At 42.0% G+C, this 20115-nt stretch overlaps 1 protein-coding gene across 1 annotated transcript in view; it reads left to right on the top strand.

The window, feature by feature from the left end:
• Positions 1 to 740: 740 nt before the first annotated feature.
• LOC117476187 (DENN domain-containing protein 4B-like) overlaps positions 741 to 20115 on the top strand; it is a 51914-nt gene continuing 32539 nt past the window's right edge. The window contains 2 exon segments of the mRNA XM_034122557.1: positions 741 to 832; positions 19658 to 20014. Of these exon segments, the coding sequence (XP_033978448.1) occupies positions 19677 to 20014 (338 nt within the window). The 5' untranslated portion in view covers positions 741 to 832; positions 19658 to 19676.

A 20115-nucleotide genomic window follows, 5' to 3' on the forward strand; every position in this document is an offset into this window, starting at 1 on the left:
ACTTTTACTCAAGTACAAGATGCGAGTACTTCTACTTTTACTCAAGTACAAGATCTGAGTACTTCTACTTTTACTCAAGTACAGGATCTGAGTACTTCTCTCAACTCTGCATATATTAGAGTAAAAGTACTAATACCACATTGTGTAAACAAAAATTAATGTTAATATCTGGTATTGAGAATATTTGAAATATAGCCATGTAAATGGTCTTTGAAAGCTTATTGTTGTTATTATTATTATTATTATTATTATTATTATTAATAAATATCCACTAACTGTCATGTACCAGTTCACTGACAGCTGCAGCTGCATCAAGAAACACGTGATAATACCGGAAACAGGTGACCCGGCTTCAAAATAAAAGCACTACTGCTGCACAGATAATCAATGACTGATATTTTATATTAAAGTACAACTCATTAAGAAGCAGTAGCTGCACTGGGGAGAGGTTTTCGACATTTTCAGAATAAATGTCTTGTTATTGGACTCAAGAAAAAGATGTGAGTACTTCTACTTTTACTAAGTAGGCCTACCAGATCTGAGTACTTCTACTTTTACTCTAGTACAAGATCTGAGTACTTCTACTTTTACTAAGTACCAGATGTGAGTACTTCTACGTTTACTAAGTACCATTCTGAGTACTTCTCCCAGAGGTCTTCTGTAATCCAGCATCGTCACCTTTTATTTTGAAACTCGTGACCGGAAGTGGCCGTGTTGCTGCTGTTAGCTTGAAGCTTCCCTTCCGAGCAGAAGCAAACATGGACGTCACATGTGAGAGAATGACCTAAACATGATCCTGCTTTCTGAGGGGAAAACCAGCCGAGACAACAAGGTAGGATCCTCTCTGTCACACCGGGACCGCCTTTATCCTCCTCTCTCCCGGCGCCGGTCCCCGGTAAAGTCCGTTAGAAACCGGCTGTTAGCTGAGGGAGCTAAATAGCGTTTAACGGGAACCTCGGTGCCGGCGCCCATTATCGGACACGCCTCCCAGCGACAGCGCTTCTTCTATTTCTCCCCGAAAAAAACCACATAACGAAACTGAGTGAGATTCACACTCATTTGAATGTGTTTAATGCTTGATGTGTATATATACACATGTGTGGGAATGTATTATATTTGAAAAACCTTGCAAAGTGTGTGTTAAGACCAATTTTCAGGCATTTCTAGCGACAAAATGCACGAAATACATAACGCGTTTAATATTAATAAACCCAGGCTACGTCCGATAATGGAACCAGACTCTTTCCTGACGCCGGGGTTTAAATAGCGTTGCGTTACAGCCGCAGGCGACCATCGTCCGTCACAGTATGAGCCCACACACACAGCTCACATACACACACACAGCTCACATACACACACAGATGTGAGATTCTGGAGGATTTGAAGTCAAAAATGTTTACGAAATGTCGAAACATCAAATCGTGCAGTCCTGTCCGATAATGGAAGCAGCCAAACCGGGTTTAAAAGCTCCAGCTGTGTGTGTGTGTGTGTGTGTGTGTGTGTGTGTGTGTGTGTGTGTGTGTGTGTGTGTGTGTGTGTGTGTGTGTGTGTGTGTGTGTGTGTGTGTGTGTGTGTGTGTGTGTGTGTGTGTGTGTGTGTGTGTGTGTGTGTGTGTGTGTGTGTGTGTGTGTGTGTGTGTGTGTGTGTGTGTGTGTGTGTTAAACATCAACAGCAGTAACATGCTTTGTAAGTAGGCTAAATATTGTACACAAAATCTGATTTGTTAAATATATGATAGTACTTACATTTGTTTACCTGAGTATGGATTTGAATGCGATACTTTTACTCTAGGGGTATTTTCACAGTGTTTTTAGTACTTTAAATGCAGTAGAGGCTCTGGGTACTTCTCTGTCGGTGTTGGGCCAATAACTATCCGCTGCAGGCCTCTTTTTAAAGAGGCCCTATTCTTGTTTAGGTGGTGTTCCCTTCCCTGTAGTTAGTTATAGCTGTTAGTGCATGTAAATGGTCTGCAAAGGCTGAAATCCCTGGTTTTCCTGCAGTGATGCATCGTCATGAGATCTCTGAGCATATTGAAGTTTGACTGGAATTACATTTATTAATCTAAAGAAATTGCCTTATTTGGGATTTTTAGAGGACTCTTTAAAGTAGAGACACTACATACTGATATACACCTGAACATCAGCAGGAGAGGACTCTTTAAAGTAGAGACACTACATACTGATATACACCTGAACATCGGCAGGAGAGGACTCTTTAAAGTAGAGACACTACATACTGATATACACCTGAACATCGGCAGGAGAGGACTCTTTAAAGTAGAGACACTACATACTGATACACACCTGAACATCAGCAGGAGAAGACTCTTTAAAGTAGAGACACTACATACTGATATACACCTGAACATCAGCAGGAGAGGACTCTTTAAAGCAGAGACACTACATACTGATATACACCTGAACATCAGCAGGAGAGGACTCTTTAAAGTAGAGACACTACTTACTGATATACACCTGAACATCAGCAGGAGAGGACTCTTTAAAGTAGAGACACTACATACTGATATACACCTGAACATCAGCAGGAGAGGACTCTTTAAAGTAGAGACACTACATACTGATATACACCTGAACATCAGCAGGAGAGGACTCTTTAAAGTAGAGACACTACATACTGATATACACCTGAACATCAGCAGGAGAGGACTCTTTAAAGTAGAGGCACTACATACTGATATACACCTGAACATCAGCAGGAGAGGACTCTTTAAAGTAGAGACACTCCATACTGATATACACCTGAACATCAGCAGGAGAGGACTCTTTAAAGTAGAGACACTACATACTGATATACACCTGAACATCAGCAGGAGAGGACTCTTTAAAGTAGAGACACTACATACTGATATACACCTGAACATCAGCAGGAGAGGACTCTTTAAAGTAGAGACACTACATACTGATATACACCTGAACATCAGCAGGAGAGGACTCTTTAAAGTAGAGACACTACATACTGATATACACCTGAACATCAGCAGAAGAGGGACTCTTTAAAGTAGAGACACTACATGCTGATATACACCTGAACATCAGCAGGAGAGGACTCTTTAAAGTAGAGACACTACATACTGATATACACCTGAACATCAGCAGAAGAGGACTCTTTAAAGTAGAGACACTACATGCTGATATACACCTGAACATCAGCAGGAGAGGACTCTTTAAAGTAGAGACACTACATACTGATATACACCTGAACATCAGCAGGAGAGGACTCTTTAAAGTAGAGACACTACATACTGATATACACCTGAACATCAGCAGGAGAGGACTCTTCCGCTGCGGTCACATACCTGTGTGACAGCAGGATGCTGGAGAGGACTGTCGGGACGTGTCGCCTCTTGTAGAGAATTTGTCGTTGCACAGGAGAACCTTTTTAAAGTTCAACATAAGGTAATGATCTGCGTACACAAGATCATTTATTACATGCATTCTTCTTCTTCAGAATAGAAGTCGGGAGAACCCTCTTCTTCTCTCTGTACCATATCCAGGCATTTGTTTATTTTGTCAATATTGTATTTGTTCTCCATCGATACTTCCTGATCTCCAGCCTCTGCAGAACACTACTGTGTATATGACATATACTGTAGTACAATGTGCTCCTTCTGTACTGAGTTTATATCAATATTGATTTTATTTGTATATATTTATTAGGCATTTTGTAACTTCTAATGTTTATATAAATATATTACATTTTAATATATATATATTTTTTGCACATTCTTACTTTAACTTCTTATTTTGATATAAATATTTTATTTTATTTTATATTTTATAGGACATTTCTACTTTAACCTCTTGTATACATTTATTTTTTATTTATCTTTTATTAATTGTTTTCTTAAAATGGAGTAACTGTCATGAAACCCAATTCTCCCCTGGGGTAAATGTAATATTTTGATTCTGAAAACCTCTGCAGCTCTGTAATGGACTACCAATTATATAAACAATGCACAATAATTGCACAAATGCCACCGACAGTAACGGTTGCCATGTGTTGCAATGCCACACATATTTGTCGTTAGTTAATAAACTCCTCTTTGAGATTGAACCCCATCAAGTTGAAATGTAATCGTAAGATCTCGCCGTTCCTCCTGCACGCCTCGGCGAAACCAAAGAAGTAAACACTTTCCAAACCTGATTCTCCAGATCCTGTACACACCTCTTTCCACAAGTACTACTTTACTTCAGTAAAAGTACTACATCCTCACTGTTAAAATACTCGTCTTTGACCCAAACATCTGACCATCCGGGTGACGGTACCGTAGGGTTGACTATTGGTGCTTTCTCACTTATTTACATAATGAGAATGTGATCAATAATCATCAGTCGATATTTAGACTCTAGGGTCAAGACTAATCATAGACATCTGTTGAAATCAGAAAAGGACATGATGTACTTTGATGAGGATTTATAACTCGGCAAAACAACACTGTGTTACAATATCAGTGTTAAATAACGTATTTGATACTTCATTGGTTTTGTATTTGGTTAATTGTTTGGTTTATTAAGTGGTTGGTTGGTTGGTTGGTTGGTTGTTTGTTTGTTTTACCTGGTTGTTTACCTGGTTGGTTGGTTGGTTGGTTGTTTACTTGGTTGGTTGGTTGTTTGGTTGGTTGGTTGGTTGTTTGGTTGGTTGGTTGTTTGGTTGGTTGGTTGGTTGGTTGGTTGTTTACCTGGTTGGTTGGTTGGTTGGTTGGTTGTTTACCTGGTTGGTTGTTTACCTGGTTGGTTGGTTGGTTGGTTGGTTGTTTACCTGGTTGGTTGGTTGGTTGGTTGTTGGTTGGTTGTTTACCTGGTTGGTTGGTTGGTTGTTTACCTGGTTGGTTGGTTGGTTGGTTGTTTACCTGGTTGGTTGGTTGGTTGGTTGGTTGTTTTATTGATTGGTTGGTTGTTAAGTTGGTTGGTTGGTTGTTTGTTTTATTGTTTGTTTGGTTGTTTGTTTGTTTACCTAGTTGGTCGGTTGGTTGTTTGTAGTTGTTTTTGTGGTTGATTGGTTGTTAATTGGTGGTTGGTTTTGAATTGGGTGGTTGGTATTTGTAATTGTTGGTCTGTTGATAGATTGATCTCATGTCACAATAGTGCTGAGTCTTGAGTTAGCCTGCATGCTTTAACACCCCCAGTTTGAAAACGGCTGATTACAAATACATAATATAAAATATAATTATATAATGAATATAAGAAGCACTGCTAAACTGAAGGATGCACCTCCAGGACCAGATGGACCTGTGCAGGGGTTCAGGAGGGGGGGGGGGGCTCACAGCATGTCCCAGCATGCACTGGGAACAAACATATTTCCATGCTCCCCTGCATGTGTCTGTGGGAGGAAACTCAAACTGTAAGATCAACAGAGACCCGCTCCTCTGCATTCCTGCTGCGCTGCTGCCTTCACTGACTCTGTTTTCAGTGGGATTGCGTAACATCCTCCACAATGAGGGGGCTCTCTGAGGACCTGAACACACCCCTCAAACATTTCTTCTGTTACATGTCATCATATGTCCTGAAGGGTGTGCACACAGTGTTCTCAGTTGTGATCTCTTTGCTACACGTCAGATGTGGAAAGTAATGGATGAATCAGTTTCTCATGTCTGTTATTCTGCCTCTCTGGATCCTCTCTGACTTCCTGTCTGTGGCTCTCTGCTCCGAGCCCATTGGTTCTCACTGAGGATGGCAAATATTTACAAATGTATAGTTTAATGTTTAAAAATTAGTCAGTTAATCAGTGATGGGTTAGCTGTCCAGCTCGGTTGTGATTGGTCAACCTCTTAGAGATGTCCCGCCGCTTAGCCTATCAGGTACAATGTGCTAGAGCGCGAGTCTTACATAGTGATGTCACTATGAGTCCAATGGAGGGATTTTAGCCTCTGCAGACCATTTACATGCACTCAAACCTACAGAACACACTACAGGAGAGGGAAACCCCCCGAAAAGAAGAATTGGGACCTTTTCAAATCAAAAATCAAAAAAGTAAGCAAGTAAGTTACAGGAATAAGAAAAAGATATACTTATAGAATAATAATAAAAGAATACCACTATGCAGTAGAATATATACGGTATGCTGTAATAATATACGGATATGTGGAATTAAGTAGCTATGAAAATACAAGTGTTAAAGTATTATTGTGTATACTTGTGTATTTTAGGAAGTGTCCTCCTGTGTGCACAGACTGCATCTCTAAATATAGACTCAGACAGATATTTAGCTCTCCTCCTGCAGGAGTCTGCTCCTCCTCTCTCACTCAGTCTGCAGTTATCCCCCTCCGATGATCACTGTTTACTGCCGGACTCTGGAGGGGCGCTGTAGCTACCAGGAGCTCGCTGTGGGACCCTCAGAGACCCAGTGAGAGGCTGCAGGTAGCCCAGCAGAGTGGAGGTTTCACAGGAGCTCGCTGTGGGACCCTCAGAGACCCAGTGAGAGGCTGCAGGTAGCCCAGCAGAGTGGAGGTTTCACAGGAGCTCGCTGTGGGACCCTCAGAGACCCAGTGAGAGGCTTCAAGTAGCCCAGCAGAGTGGAGGTTTCACAGGAGCTCGCTGTGGGACCCTCAGAGACCCAGTGAGAGGCTTCAAGTAGCCCAGCAGAGTGGAGGTTTCACAGGAGCTCGCTGTGGGACCCTCAGAGACCCAGTGAGAGGCTGCAGGTAGCCCAGCAGAGTGGAGGTTTCACAGGAGGAAGGAGCAGAAAGAGCTGCACGATGAATCGCTATTTCATCCATATCGCTAAAGAGTGGTTTAGTTTAGCTTGTGGTTTGGTGGACAGTCCCCATGAATGAACTGTAAAGGCCCAGACACACCAGGCAGTCACCAGAGAACTCGCCGACACCCGACACCGACAATTCCATCGACGAGTTCTCCTGTGTATTGGCCGTGTGTCGCACTGGAAATCACCGCAAAGACTTCAGCCGAGCACGTACGAACTGCGCATGCGTGAGTGGCAATAACTCTCCTTACCAGCAGGCGGTGGTAGTGTGTATTCGTCATTCAAAAGAGGCAACAACCGGAAGACAGAGAAGAAGAACAGACTGATATAAACAAACAAATAGCGTGTGCCGTTCCATTTTCACTCTCGTCCATCGAAAACATGTTTTAGAATATAAAAATACATGCATGATGAAATGAGCACATAAAGTGCAGACATACTATAAAATCACAGTTAATAGACCTGCATCTGATGATCGCAGTGTTCTGGCGGGTGTGTCGTTTATTGAGTCAGCAATGTAGTAATGTATGTAATGTAGTAATGGCCACTTCTTGCTAAATTTACGATGAGATGAAAAACCGGACTTGACCAAACAAATCACGGAGCTCTCAGCAGAGGACAGCCGCCGATATCAGAGATGTCCCTGCTATGTGTGGGAGGTAAGAGAGGACATTTAAGGGCTATGTTTGATGTCTTTAAGTATCACCTGCTGGTGTTTAGCTGCTGTCCTGTGCCTTCTTAAATCGTTTGTTTACGTCCCTCACTTCCGTTTCGCTTCTCATTTGCTAGCTGAACAGCTGATCAGAGTGGTTTCTTGGCCCGATAGCTTGTGTCCGACACCCGGCCGATTCAACATGTTGAATCGGCCGGGTGTCGACCGTGAAAGGCCAAATAAGGCGTGTCACGGCCGAGGGTTCGGGACACACCAAATTGACTTTGGGCGACAAGGAACGCGTTGTCGCCCAACAACGCAAGACGGCCGATATCGGCCTGGTGTGTAGGGGCCTTTACAGAAACAGTACATGGGGCAGATTCAGCCAGCGTCAGATGATCATAGACATCCTAAAAGCACAGCACATCACAAGGACTAATGAGCAGCGTAGAAACAGCACACGTTGCTACAGGACACGCCACATCTCAACCACACGGGGCAGGGGGTCCAGACTACGGCCCTCAGCTCGTTCTAAAAGTATAATAGAGTCTGGTCCACAAATTAAACTTGTGCTTGTCTTATATTGTACTTTTTAAATATATACGCACACATATATTACACAGTATTCATGTGTTAGGAAGCACAGTTTTTAAAGTTGAAAACATTTCCTAACAAATTGATAAGAAAAAAGCCCAATAACTTATTTACATATCAAGCTTGAAATGTACCCTTCATATTTCCTTCTGTGTTAAGGGATGAGCTGCCAACAAGATACATGAAACCCTCTGGAGGAAGGTTGTTTTCTTAAAGCATTTTCAAGTATCAAGAATAATGTACCTACATTTGATTGATTTTGCTAACTTATAACTGAACATATGAGGCAATCAACCTCTAGTGAGTGGCCCAGCCCTTCGTATGTGGCCCCCTGACATAGGGGAAGTTACTAGAGACGGGGGGCAGCATCCATGATCATTGCATATAACACACATGCCATGTCCAACAGAGTGTGTGCAGGTGTTATCAGTGAAGGGGTTTATGTGCATGTCTTTGGTTTGAGTGGGGGGAGAGTTCCAGTTTTGTATCGCTGGTGGGTTACGTTGAGTAGGGGCTGTATTGTGCAGTGATGTAGTATTTCGGTGCTGGACCCTGAAGGCACCATCTCCCTGGTTCCCTCCTCAAAAATCCAACAGGGTTTCTCCATTGGATTTTGGTGTTTTTCATACAGACATCTTACACTTGTAAAGAAACTAAAGCTGTTAGAGGCTTTTAGTTTAGTGAAAAGTACGATATATAACTTGAATTGTCTCTTTTAATAGAGACATGACAATAAACACTTAAGTAACTTAATTTGAAAAGGATATGTCCTCTTTAGAAAACTAGTGTCCGAGATAACAGACAGAAAAACACGTGTCCAACTCATAGGACGGGTAATCAAATAAAAAAGAATCTGTAAATAAATGTTATGATACATTTAAATTGTACTTTAGTGTCCCAGCAGATGTTCCTGGCTGATTTCATCACTAACATAACTTTACGAAAACAAAAGCCTCTGTTTACGTAACTACGACCTGAGCCAACATCTCCTAGTTTCGATATCTCTCCGTGCTCGCGGTGCTTCGTGTATCGGCAGGAAAACCACAGCATGTTTCGACAACCAGCTTTGAAGTTGAATGCAACTCACGGGGACTTTCCACCTGTGATGCCTTCACTGCCTCATCATCCAACACAATGCACATTACTTATACCTCATACCCCTATACCCTATATCTTCTCATGCTACTCTACATACTCACGACACATTTTACAGACAAATGCTGTCCTTTTTCATTCACGAATCCCCTGTGCAGTGGCATGTGACGCTGATGTCACTTTACAATGAGCTCAGCCAATGAGAGACGATGTCATTCACTGGTGTGTGAGATGCTGTGACAAGAGAGCCATTGTACAACACACACACACACACACACACACACCCCTACAGCAGTGTGTTTGTGGTGGAGATGTCCCCTTCACTTCTCAGTAAAGCGTTGTGTCTGCTTAGGTCCAGGAAACTGGAAATGAATGGCTTTTATTTTTCTCCCTCGTAGCGCCACTGACTTTCTGTCGCAGATTTTCGCGGCTGCAACGAGACCAGGGGACTTTTATTTTAATATAAGTTCAAGGTAACGGACTTTGCTGGTGGATGAAAATAAATGTGTTTCATAAAAAGAGAAACTCCCTCTGAAGGGAACACGGGGATTATAGCCTCTGCAGACCATTGACATACACTAAAACCTACAGAACACTACAGGAGAAGGAAGACCACCCCCCCAAAAAATAATAGGGCTTCTTTAACATGAACATTATTGCAGTTAAAGATTGAAAAACTACATATAACAATGTGTTGTATTGAAACGTATTGTGTGGTTTTTAATGAACCTATTTTGTACAACGGACATTTCTTTGATTAACGTTGAATCTAAAGTGCGTTGCAATGATCTGACGGACTCCTGCTCTACAGCCAGATGTTTGATGGTTGATGTGTTCTCTCTGCGGTCTGAGCGGGTTTCTCTCTGCAGACACGCTGCTTCCTGTCAGCTCAGTTTGCACCTGTGGCCCCATTTCCACTTTCAACATCGTTTTCTAGAGAAATGCTCCAAACCTGATGGGTTTTATCACAACTGCATTTACTAGATGTTAAACTGGACTTAAGATTAAAGATCACCTATTGTGCAAAATCCACTTCTCCATGTCTCTTCTACATCAACATGTGTCCCCTCTTCTTCATGTCTCTTCTACATCAACATGTGTCCCCTCTTCTTCATGTCTCTTCTTCATCAACATGTGTCCCCTCTTCTTCATGTCTCTTCTACATCAACACGTGTCCCCTCTTCTTCATGTCTCTTCTACATCAACATGTGTCCCCTCTTCTTCATGTCTCTTCTACATCAACATGTGTCCCCTCTTCTTCATGTCTCTTCTACATCAACATGTGTCCCCTCTTCTTCATGTCTCTTCTACATCAACATGTGTCCCCTCGCTATTAGAACCAGACATATGCCTACTGGCTCCGAGGCCCCGCGGCCGGCACCGGCGTCACCGCTGCCGCTCGGTACAGAACTCATCCGTCCTTCCTCCTCATCCTGGCCTACAGGTTTAAAATGACCTGTAAGCTTCGGCATTTTTTTTAATAGTTGCTTGTCTCGAAACTCCTTTTCCCTCAACAATTTCCTTTTCCGAGCGCCACTCTCAAACATTTTCTTCTCCGACATTTTCGCCTAAACAACTCAACTCGCATTTTGAATAAGTCACATGTGAAACATATTCTCATTCTGATTGGCTGTTAAGTGGTGCCCACGGGGGTGTCTTATAACTTGTATCAATCGCCAGCCACATACATTCAGATCAAATGATGGACAGAACATTTGACGAATTACAAAACAATGCATTTTCTTATTGGCTCATGATAGGCCCCCGATCTCCGTAGGGGGCCTATCATGACGGGCTTCAGCCCAGGTCAGCCCGTGCATTAAGGCGGCCTTGGGCGTGGAGAGTGGCTCCTTGTTTTCATCTAAAGCAGGGGGGTCAAACTCAATTTCATCGCGGGCCACATTAGCATTATGGTTGCACTCAAAGGGCCGGTGGTAACTATATAAATATACATATATAATATATATAAAATAATGTATTATATGACATTATTGCCTCTGAATTGGATTATTATCGGATAGGGTAATAACTTAGTAATTAACTACGTCTGAAAGCAGAAGTCCAGGGCAAATAATTGCAAGTCTCTTCAGTGTGTATGTCACAAAACGAGATGCATTGTGGGACATGTAGTTTATGGGCAACCTGCTTCTGTAAAGTAGCATGTGACCGTATAATAAACTTATTATATTCTTTGCAAGCTCTTGCGGGGCCACATCAAATGAAGTCGCGGGCCGGATTTGGCCCCCGGGCCTTGAGTTTGACACCCCTGCTCTAAAGTAACAGACAGAAAATCAGCACTTTGGAAACAAAGTATTTCCCTTGGATACTCTTACTTTTATTACAATGAGTACATTTTCGAGGTTATAATTAACTTTTACTATGTACTGTACGATACTATCGCGATACTTAAGCCACGATACGATAGTATTGCGATTCTACGATATATTGCGATGTTGGAAATCACATGGGTCATATCCATGTCCGTCTTCCCTTCCTGGTTAAAACATGTATTTGCAATATGAATAGTTTATGTGAACAACCCGATGTGTGTTCTTTGGACCTGAAAAGGAGATGGCAATGTTTTTGTTACTTTCATTGCAATTGTATACATGTCTTAACTTCCTGTTTTATATACGACCATCTTTCGGAGGGATATGCTACAGTTTATATATCATTTTAAAAAGTTGATATAATAAAATATCGATACTTGGCGTCCGTGTATCGATACAATATCGCCACGCAAAGTATCGCGATACTATGCTGTATCGATTATTTCGCCCACCCCTAATGTACTATGTATTGATTATGTAACCTGTCCAATAAGGTGATTTGTATTTCTACAATTGGTTTGAACACGTCACAACGGCACAACACGCCATAGATTGGCAGTAAATTAGTACTTTTCTTGCAGTAAAGAATCTGAATACTTCCTCCACGTCTGGTTCTCTGTGTCGCTGAACCTGCAGCAGGCGGGAAGACGTGCTCAACAGAAAGAGTTATTCTGGTTTCACAAACAGAGAAGTGTTTTCGGGAAACCACAGATGTTCATATTAATTATAGCTTCATTTGATAAAGAGACACCTTCCTCTCTTGCTTCTCACTTCCTGTTTTACTACAACCCCATTAACATCTGGAGGAGTGTATCAGTGCTCTGGTTCCAGGTGCCAAAAATCATTGATTCATATCGGATATTTTTGGGGAAATGCATTTTTTTGTTTTGTTTCCAGAATAAAAACAGTAAAAACTATCAAGACAGTATTCACAAAGTAATACATATAACACGATCAAATCGATGATGAATCAGAAGTACTGAGGTGATGCATCGTCATGAGACCTCTGAGCAGCGAGGTATTTACGTAGAAATGTCTTAAATCAATCTTTAATTATCTTGAAAATATAACATTTAATTAACAATTCACAGATTATGAAGCAGAACCAACATCGTAAATGTGATCTGAAATGTCTCTCCTTTGTTTACTTCTGGAACATGGTGACATCACTATGTAACACTCGCGCTTCTATTGGCTAGCGCTGCAACACATTGAACGTGATTAATAAAATTGAGCATTATTTTATTTAATATATAGATAAATATTGACGTTAATCCAATTCCAAAATGTATTTGGATGGAAGAAGCTGTGTGTGTGTGAGTGGTGTGTGGGTGTGTGTGTGTGTGTGGTGGTGTTTGGTGTGACTGTGTGTGTGTGTGTGTGTGTGTGTGTGTGTGTGTGTGTGTGTGTGTGTGTTGTGTGTGTGTGTGTGGTGTGTGTGTGTGTGTGTGTGTGTTGTGTGTGTGTGTTGTGTGTGTGTGTGTGTGTTGTGTGTGTGTGTGTGTGTGTGTGTGTGTGTGTGTGTGTGTGTGTGTGTGTGTGTGTGTGTGTGTGTGGTTTCCATTGTTGCACATGCACCATCAGAAAAGGGAAGTGATTGTGATGAAATCAGCTGTTTCTGCTTAAATTGGCATTTTTTATTTTGTGCATTTCAGCAGACCACTCCCAGTGACGGCAGACATTAATGATGGTTCAGATGTGTTTAGAGCAAAGGTCACGGACGGAGAATACAGGAGGAACTTTATTTATACGTGTTGTCGCTCTTTAACGAGACAAACCGTACGTGTTTAAAAGAGAGATGACACCTGGAGGTTGGACCAATTTTAAATCACTGAAGCTGCACTGTCTCTAAATGTTCGTATTCAAATAAGTAACTTTAAACTATAGATGAGACTAACGGGCACTTTCCCTCTCCGCAAGACCTCGCCCCCTTTTCAGTGAAAACACTCGCTGTCATTCGAATGGCGTTAAATACAGATTCTGACGTTTTCATCACATCAAAAACTGTATAAAACTGGGCCTTTTTGTTACTACATTCACGTTATGATGGTCAGACAGGCCAACTGTTAAACCGTGTTATCGGAGATCGATGATCGGCGTCAATTTATAGTTTCATTTACATTACATTATTACATGTCACTTGTTAGACGCTTTTACCCAAAGCAACTTACATACATTCAGTACTGTGGGCAATCCCCACAGGAGCACTTTGGGGTGAAGTGTCTCAGGGACACAACGACATGCTGACTGCAGTGGGACTCGAACTTGCTACCCCTGTCTATTGATAGATAATTATGGGATGGATGTCCGGTGGGCCTGCAGCAGCTGACACTGAAACTGAGATTTCTGAGTTTCTTTTTCTTTTTCTGGAGAGGAAGTAAAGAAACCTCTGGATGTATTTGTATGAGGTGCAAAATATGACTCGGCAGCTTTAAGACATGTATTTCCCGCTTCGCTCTAATGCAGTATTTTCACCTGAAAGTGGGGGGGGCCTTATTTTGGCCAAAAGGTGACGTTAGCATTGCTCTCATCTGTAGCACCGTCTTCATAAAAAGTGTAAATAACACTAAATATTCATGTGAACGAGTCAGCGGTTGCATTTACTCAATCGATACAATTTTGAGGTATTTTTTTACAAATCACAACATTTCACAAAAAAGCTTTTTATGAAAAAGGACATTTTCTACTTTTTTTTTGCAATTACCAATACCAACAATGATTGTGTTTCTGAAATCTTCATTTAAAGTATAGTAGACATTAACAATGAGGTTTTAGACGTATCTCTCACAGAAGCTTTGCATGTGGATATTGAAGCACTAGATGTGTTTTTATAGTGTAAGAGATATTGCTGCTGATGAACGGGAAGCAGGCTGCAGGTCTTCTTCCTGTTTCCAAGCCGACCTCTGACCCCTCTCTCTTTCCACTTCCTCCTCTCTTTGTAAACGTGTCACTTTCACCCTGTGATGACAGAGTGGACTCACAGGAGGAAGTGACTGATTTTAATGGAAGGAAATGTTTCATCCATCAGAAAGATAGGCTGTTTCATTAGGCAACAAGTATTATTGTTTTTAAACCTTTGAAATTAGTCTTATAAACAGTAAAACCTTTTTTAGTTAGTTAGGTGGATCGCTGGATAGGGTTAGTTGGTTGTTGTTTTAGCTAGTTAGCTGGCTGGTAGGTTGTTTGGTTGGTTGGTTGGTTTGTTGGTTGGTTGGTTAGTTGTTTGAATAGTTGGTTGGTTGATTGAATAGTTTGTTGGTGTTTTTGTTGGTTGGTTGGTTGGTTGAATAGTTTGTTGGTTGATTGAATAGTTTGTTGGTTGGTTGTTCGGCTGGTTGTTTGGTTGGTTGGTTGAATAGTTGGTTGGTTGATTGAATAGTGTGTTGGTTGTTTTGTTGGTTGGTTAGTTGGTTGTTTGGTTGGTTGAATGGTTGGTTGGTTGATTGAATAGTTTGTTGTTTGGTTGTTCGGCTGGTTGGTTGGTTGAATAGTTGGTTGAATGATTGGTTGATTGAATAGTGTGTTGGTTGTTTTGTTGGTTGGTTGTTCGGCTGGTTGTTCGGCTCATAGATATATATAAACACTAGATGACTCACCCGCGCTGCTGGCCAATGGAGACCGACGTTGCAACATGGCGGCCATCTTGCCACAGGCAGCTCGCTCATTCATAACATTATGTCTGTTTGCCAGAAACAGACGCTACGTGGACAAAAGGCCGTAGAGCCTGTGCACTTTGAGTTATGTTATCCTGTGTTTGCACGGTTCTAGAAGTCTTTGCTGTCTGCAGAGCGAATCGAACAGAACGACTCCTGTTTAAATTTAGTTTTTAATTCAGCCCGTGTCAGCGGCAGGGATTTACCCATGATGCAGCGGTAATCTGAGCCAGCCGTGGCACGCTGTACTGGAAGTGTAGAGATTAATGCAAGTCAATACTGTGAGCAGGGGCGGACTGGCCATCGGGACGTTCGGCGCGAATCCCGATGGGCCGGTACTGAAGTGGGCCGGTCGGACGATGTGGGCCGCTCGGATAAGTCACCAGCAGCATTTGTGCAGCACTTTTGATTCACAGGATGCAGCTAGAAATGCTTTAACATGTTGGCACACAAAACTAAAATAAAATAGTAGGTAAACAACAGATAACACAATCAGTCAAATGTAGACAAAAATAAGGCATATTTAATAAATACACTAAAACAATCAAAAATAATAATAAAATAAATAACCGCCTTAGAAGTGAAATCATAATAATTAACAAAAAATAATTATAATAAAAATAATAATATTAATAAAAAAAATATTTTTATTATAACAAATTGAAATAATTATAAAAAATAGAAAATAAAAAAATGAAGACCAAAATAAGGGGGGAATATATAAATACAAAATAAATGTAATCACATTTTTAAACACAAAAAATAAAAAAACTACGTAGAACTAAAAAGCGGCGACTGTGGCTGCGAGGGGAGTCAAAGTCAACTTTATTGTCAATCTTCCAGTTTGTGTGTACAGAGAGATCGAAATACTGTTTCCCACAATCACAAATATACAAACAAATATATATGAGTGAGTGCCGTCGTCTTTCAACGAGAAAGAAGGTTGTTTGTTCGATCCCAGCCCGTGCAGTCGATGATACTGGTGTGTGTGTGTGTGTGTGTGTGTGTGTGTGTGTGTGTGTGTGTGTGTGTGTGTGTGTGTGTGTGTGTGTGTGTGTGTGTGTGTGTGTGTGTGTGTGTGTGTGTGTGTGTGTGTGTGTGTGTGTGTGTGTGTGTGTGTGTGTGTGTGTGTGTGTGTGTGTGTGTGTGTGTGTGTGTGTGTGTGTGTGTGTGCAAATGCGTGTTGTGCCGTTGTGACGTGTTCAAACCAATTGTAGAAATACAAATCACCTTATTGGACAGGTTACATAATCAATACATAGTACATTAGGGGTGGGGGAAATAATCGATACAGCATAGTATCGCGATACTTTGCGTGGCGATATTGTATCGATACACGGACGCCAAGTATCGATATTTTATTATATCAACTTTTTAAAATGATATATAAACTGTAGCATATCCCTCCGAAAGATGGTCGTATATAAAACAGGAAGTTAAGACATGTATACAATTGCAATGAAAGTAACAAAAACAAAGCCATCTCCTTTTCAGGTCCAAAGAACACACATCGGGTTGTTCACATAAAGTGTGTGTGTGTGTGTGTGTGTGTGTGTGTGTGTGTGTGTGTGTGTGTGTGTGTGTGTGTGTGTGGTGTGTGTGTGTGTGTGTGTGTGTGTGTGTGTGTGTGTGTGTGTGTGTGTGTGTGTGTGTGTGTGTGTGTGTGTGTGTGTGTGTGTGTGTGTGTGTGTGTGTGTGTGTGTGTGTGTGTGTGTGTGTGTGTGTGTGTGTGGCTGCTCTGCATGAATTAGGTGTGAATGACTCGTATGTAAAGAGCTTTGAGGGGTCGAACAGACCTGATAAAGCGCTATATAAGTGCAGCCCATTTTAGAATTAAATAAATACAAAATCAAGACCAGAATAAGGAGGTGATTTAAAGATATCTGAAGGGTCTTCCACGTTTATATGATTCATGATTCATTCTCCGTCCCCGGGTTGTTCAGAGGAAGGAGGGAGAGACACTCAGTGTTACATAAGAGAGCTTTCAGCATCTCACTGCATCATGACACACACACACACACACACACACACACACACACACACACACACACACACACACACACACACACACACACACACACACACACACACACACACACACAGTTTAATCACATATTGATTTTGTCAACAAACTCCACCATAACCAGTCTCTCTGTGTCTCTTTATCACCTCTGTGATTAATATCTTTATCTCTTGGATATAAATACGCTTTTCGTGGCTGCGGTGATAGTTAGTCCACCTTGGGCGCAATTTAGAGAATTCAAGTGTCTAACGAGCTTTTTTTTTAAATAACACTCAAGCCACTTCACCCCAAACTGCTCCTGAGGGGACTGCCCACAGCATTGAGTGTAATTTAGTGTACATGAGGATAAACATGGAGAAGTTGGTGCCTGAATCGGATTTTGAAAGATTTGTACAGCTATCTGCAGCACTATTATATAATAAGCTGAATTATATTCAATCTGTGAGTGCGTAGGATTGTGTCTGACTCATTGTTCCAATACCTCCAGAGCGCTGTGAATCCCAAAAGTCGACATTTATTGAAAAAAGTGGAAAACACAATTTTCACTGAAGAGTTACTGAATACATTTTATAAAACATAAAATCCTTTAAATGTAGGATTTTATAAAACATTTTAAAGGTCATGACACCAGACACACAAAGCTGCTGGATGTAAACAATAAATACATTCGCTTCAGCGCTAAATGGAAAATGTATGTTAAGAGTATTGGTAAGAAATGAACCATAGTTCTAAAAATGTAGTTAGAATTTAGTCAGATATTAAAGGGGCGATGCAGGCTGTCCGTCTCTTCTCTGATTGGCTGATGAGATGCAGGACTTTGACCTACTCTAAGGCTGTGTGTGTGTGTGTGTGTGTGTGTGTGTGTGTGTGTGTGTGTGTGTGTGTGTGTGTGTGTGTGTGTGTGTGTGTGTGTGTGTGTGTGTGTGTGTGTGTGTGTGTGTGTGTGTGTGTGTGTGTGTGTGTGTGTGTGTGTGTGTTAGTGCAGCTGCTGTGTATCTTCAGTGTCTCTCGTCCCTCTCAGTTTCATTTCAGTGAACTTCAAGGGCAGTGCACGTGGATGAATGAGTCAGGGATAATGTGAGGCGACACAGTGAGCGCGGCTTCACACTGAATAAACCAAAGACTTGACTCGCAATAAGGATTTAAAAATATTTGAAAATGATCATATTGCTTCCGCTTTTGAAAGAAATAGTCCGTGCGCACCAACGTCTGGAAGTGCTGCGACGGCAACGTAGCTTAAAATGACGGCAGCTCTGATCGAGGGTTTCTCTAACCGCCCAAGTCCAGTTCTACCTTCCATGAACCAGCGTTTAAACTCTGCAGAGTCCCCTGTGTTCCCTTCAGTCCGTCTTCTTCTGCTGTTCCCTTCAGTCCGTCTTCTTCTGCTGTTCCCTTTAGTGTTTACTTCCTGTCTTCTTCTGCTGTTCCCTTTAGTGTTTACTTCCTGTCTTCTTCTGCTGTTCCCTTTAGTGTTTACTTCCCGTCTTCTTCTGCTGTTCCCTTTAGTGTTTACTTCCTGTCTTCTTCTTCTGCTGTTCCCTTTAGTGTTTACTTCCTGTCTTCTTCTTCTGCTGTTCCCTTTAGTGTTTACTTCCCGTCTTCTTCTGCTGTTCCCTTTAGTGTTTACTTCCCGTCTTCTTCTGCTGTTCCCTTTAGTGTTTACTTCCCGTCTTCTCCTGCTGTTCCCTTTAGTGTTTACTTCCCGTCTTCTTCTGCTGTTCCCTTTAGTGTTTACTTCCTGTCTTCTTCTGCTGTTCCCTTTAGTGTTTACTTCCTGTCTTCTTCTGCTGTTCCCTTTAGTGTTTACTTCCCGTCTTCTCCTGCTGTTCCCTTTAGTGTTTACTTCCCGTCTTCTTCTGCTGTTCCCTTTAGTGTTTACTTCCTGTCTTCTTCTGCTGTTCCCTTTAGTGTTTACTTCCTGTCTGTCTTCTTCTGCTGTTCCCTTTAGTGTTTACTTCCCGTCTTCTTCTGCTGTTCCCTTTAGTGTTTACTTCCCGTCTTCTTCTGCTGTTCCCTTTAGTGTTTACTTCCCGTCTTCTTCTGCTGTTCCTTTTAGTGTTTACTTCCTGTCTTCTTCTTCTGCTGTTCCCTTTAGTGTTTACTTCCCGTCTTCTTCTGCTGTTCCCTTTAGTGTTTACTTCCCGTCTTCTTCTGCTGTTCCCTTTAGTGTTTACTTATATTTAAATGCTCTTTTTGCTGCACTGTTAGTTTACAGTTGTATTATTATGCTGCCGTGTTTAAAGCACAATAAGTACGGTCCATTGACCATCCTACAAAACTGAAATAAGACAGATTTGATAAATACAATAAATATAAAATCAAGACCAAAATAAGAAGGATTATATTAACAAAACAATTACATTTGAGCCGTGGTGTAAAGATATCTTCTTTGAGTTATTAACCTCTCTCTGAGAACTTCCACAGCACCACTATGTGCAATATCAATCACTATTATTAATATGGTATACATGTATTTGGGATTGTTGGAAACGTCATTTCTCACAAACTGAAAGATTGACTTGGCCTATTGTGCTGCTGTGTTCATTGTGTTTCCTTCTGGGTGAATAAAGCCTTCTCTCTGTGTGTGCAGTGGAGCGCAGAGCGGCGGCATGACGGAGGAGAAATGTCCGCAGCTGGTGGACTACTTTGTGGTGGCGGGTCTGGACCCTGGGGGGGCTTGGAAGCCGCTGGACGAGGACGGGAAGACCTCCTCTTCCTCCTCCTCCTCCACCTCCTCCTCCTCTTCCTCGGGCCGGGCGGTGGAGTCGGTGACGGACCTGGCGGTGATCGCGCGGGGTCTCGGGGAGGAGGTGCCGGAGGGCTTCACCTGCATTGAGAGGACTCTGGGAGGACACAGCGCGGAGCTGAGCGCCGGCATCATCAACAACCCTCACCTGTACCTGTGCTACCGGCGGGGGCGGGACAAGCCCCCCATCCTCGACCTCGGGTCAGACACACTCCCTGATTCTCTCTCTGGGGGGGGGACGACCCTTCTATTGTTGTTTATTAGCTGCATGTCTCAGTTAGTAAATATGAAATGGATCCCTT

The sequence above is a fragment of the Trematomus bernacchii genome, unplaced genomic scaffold, assembly GCF_902827165.1.
Source record: "Trematomus bernacchii unplaced genomic scaffold, fTreBer1.1, whole genome shotgun sequence".
Taxonomy (NCBI): Eukaryota; Metazoa; Chordata; class Actinopteri; order Perciformes; family Nototheniidae; genus Trematomus; species Trematomus bernacchii.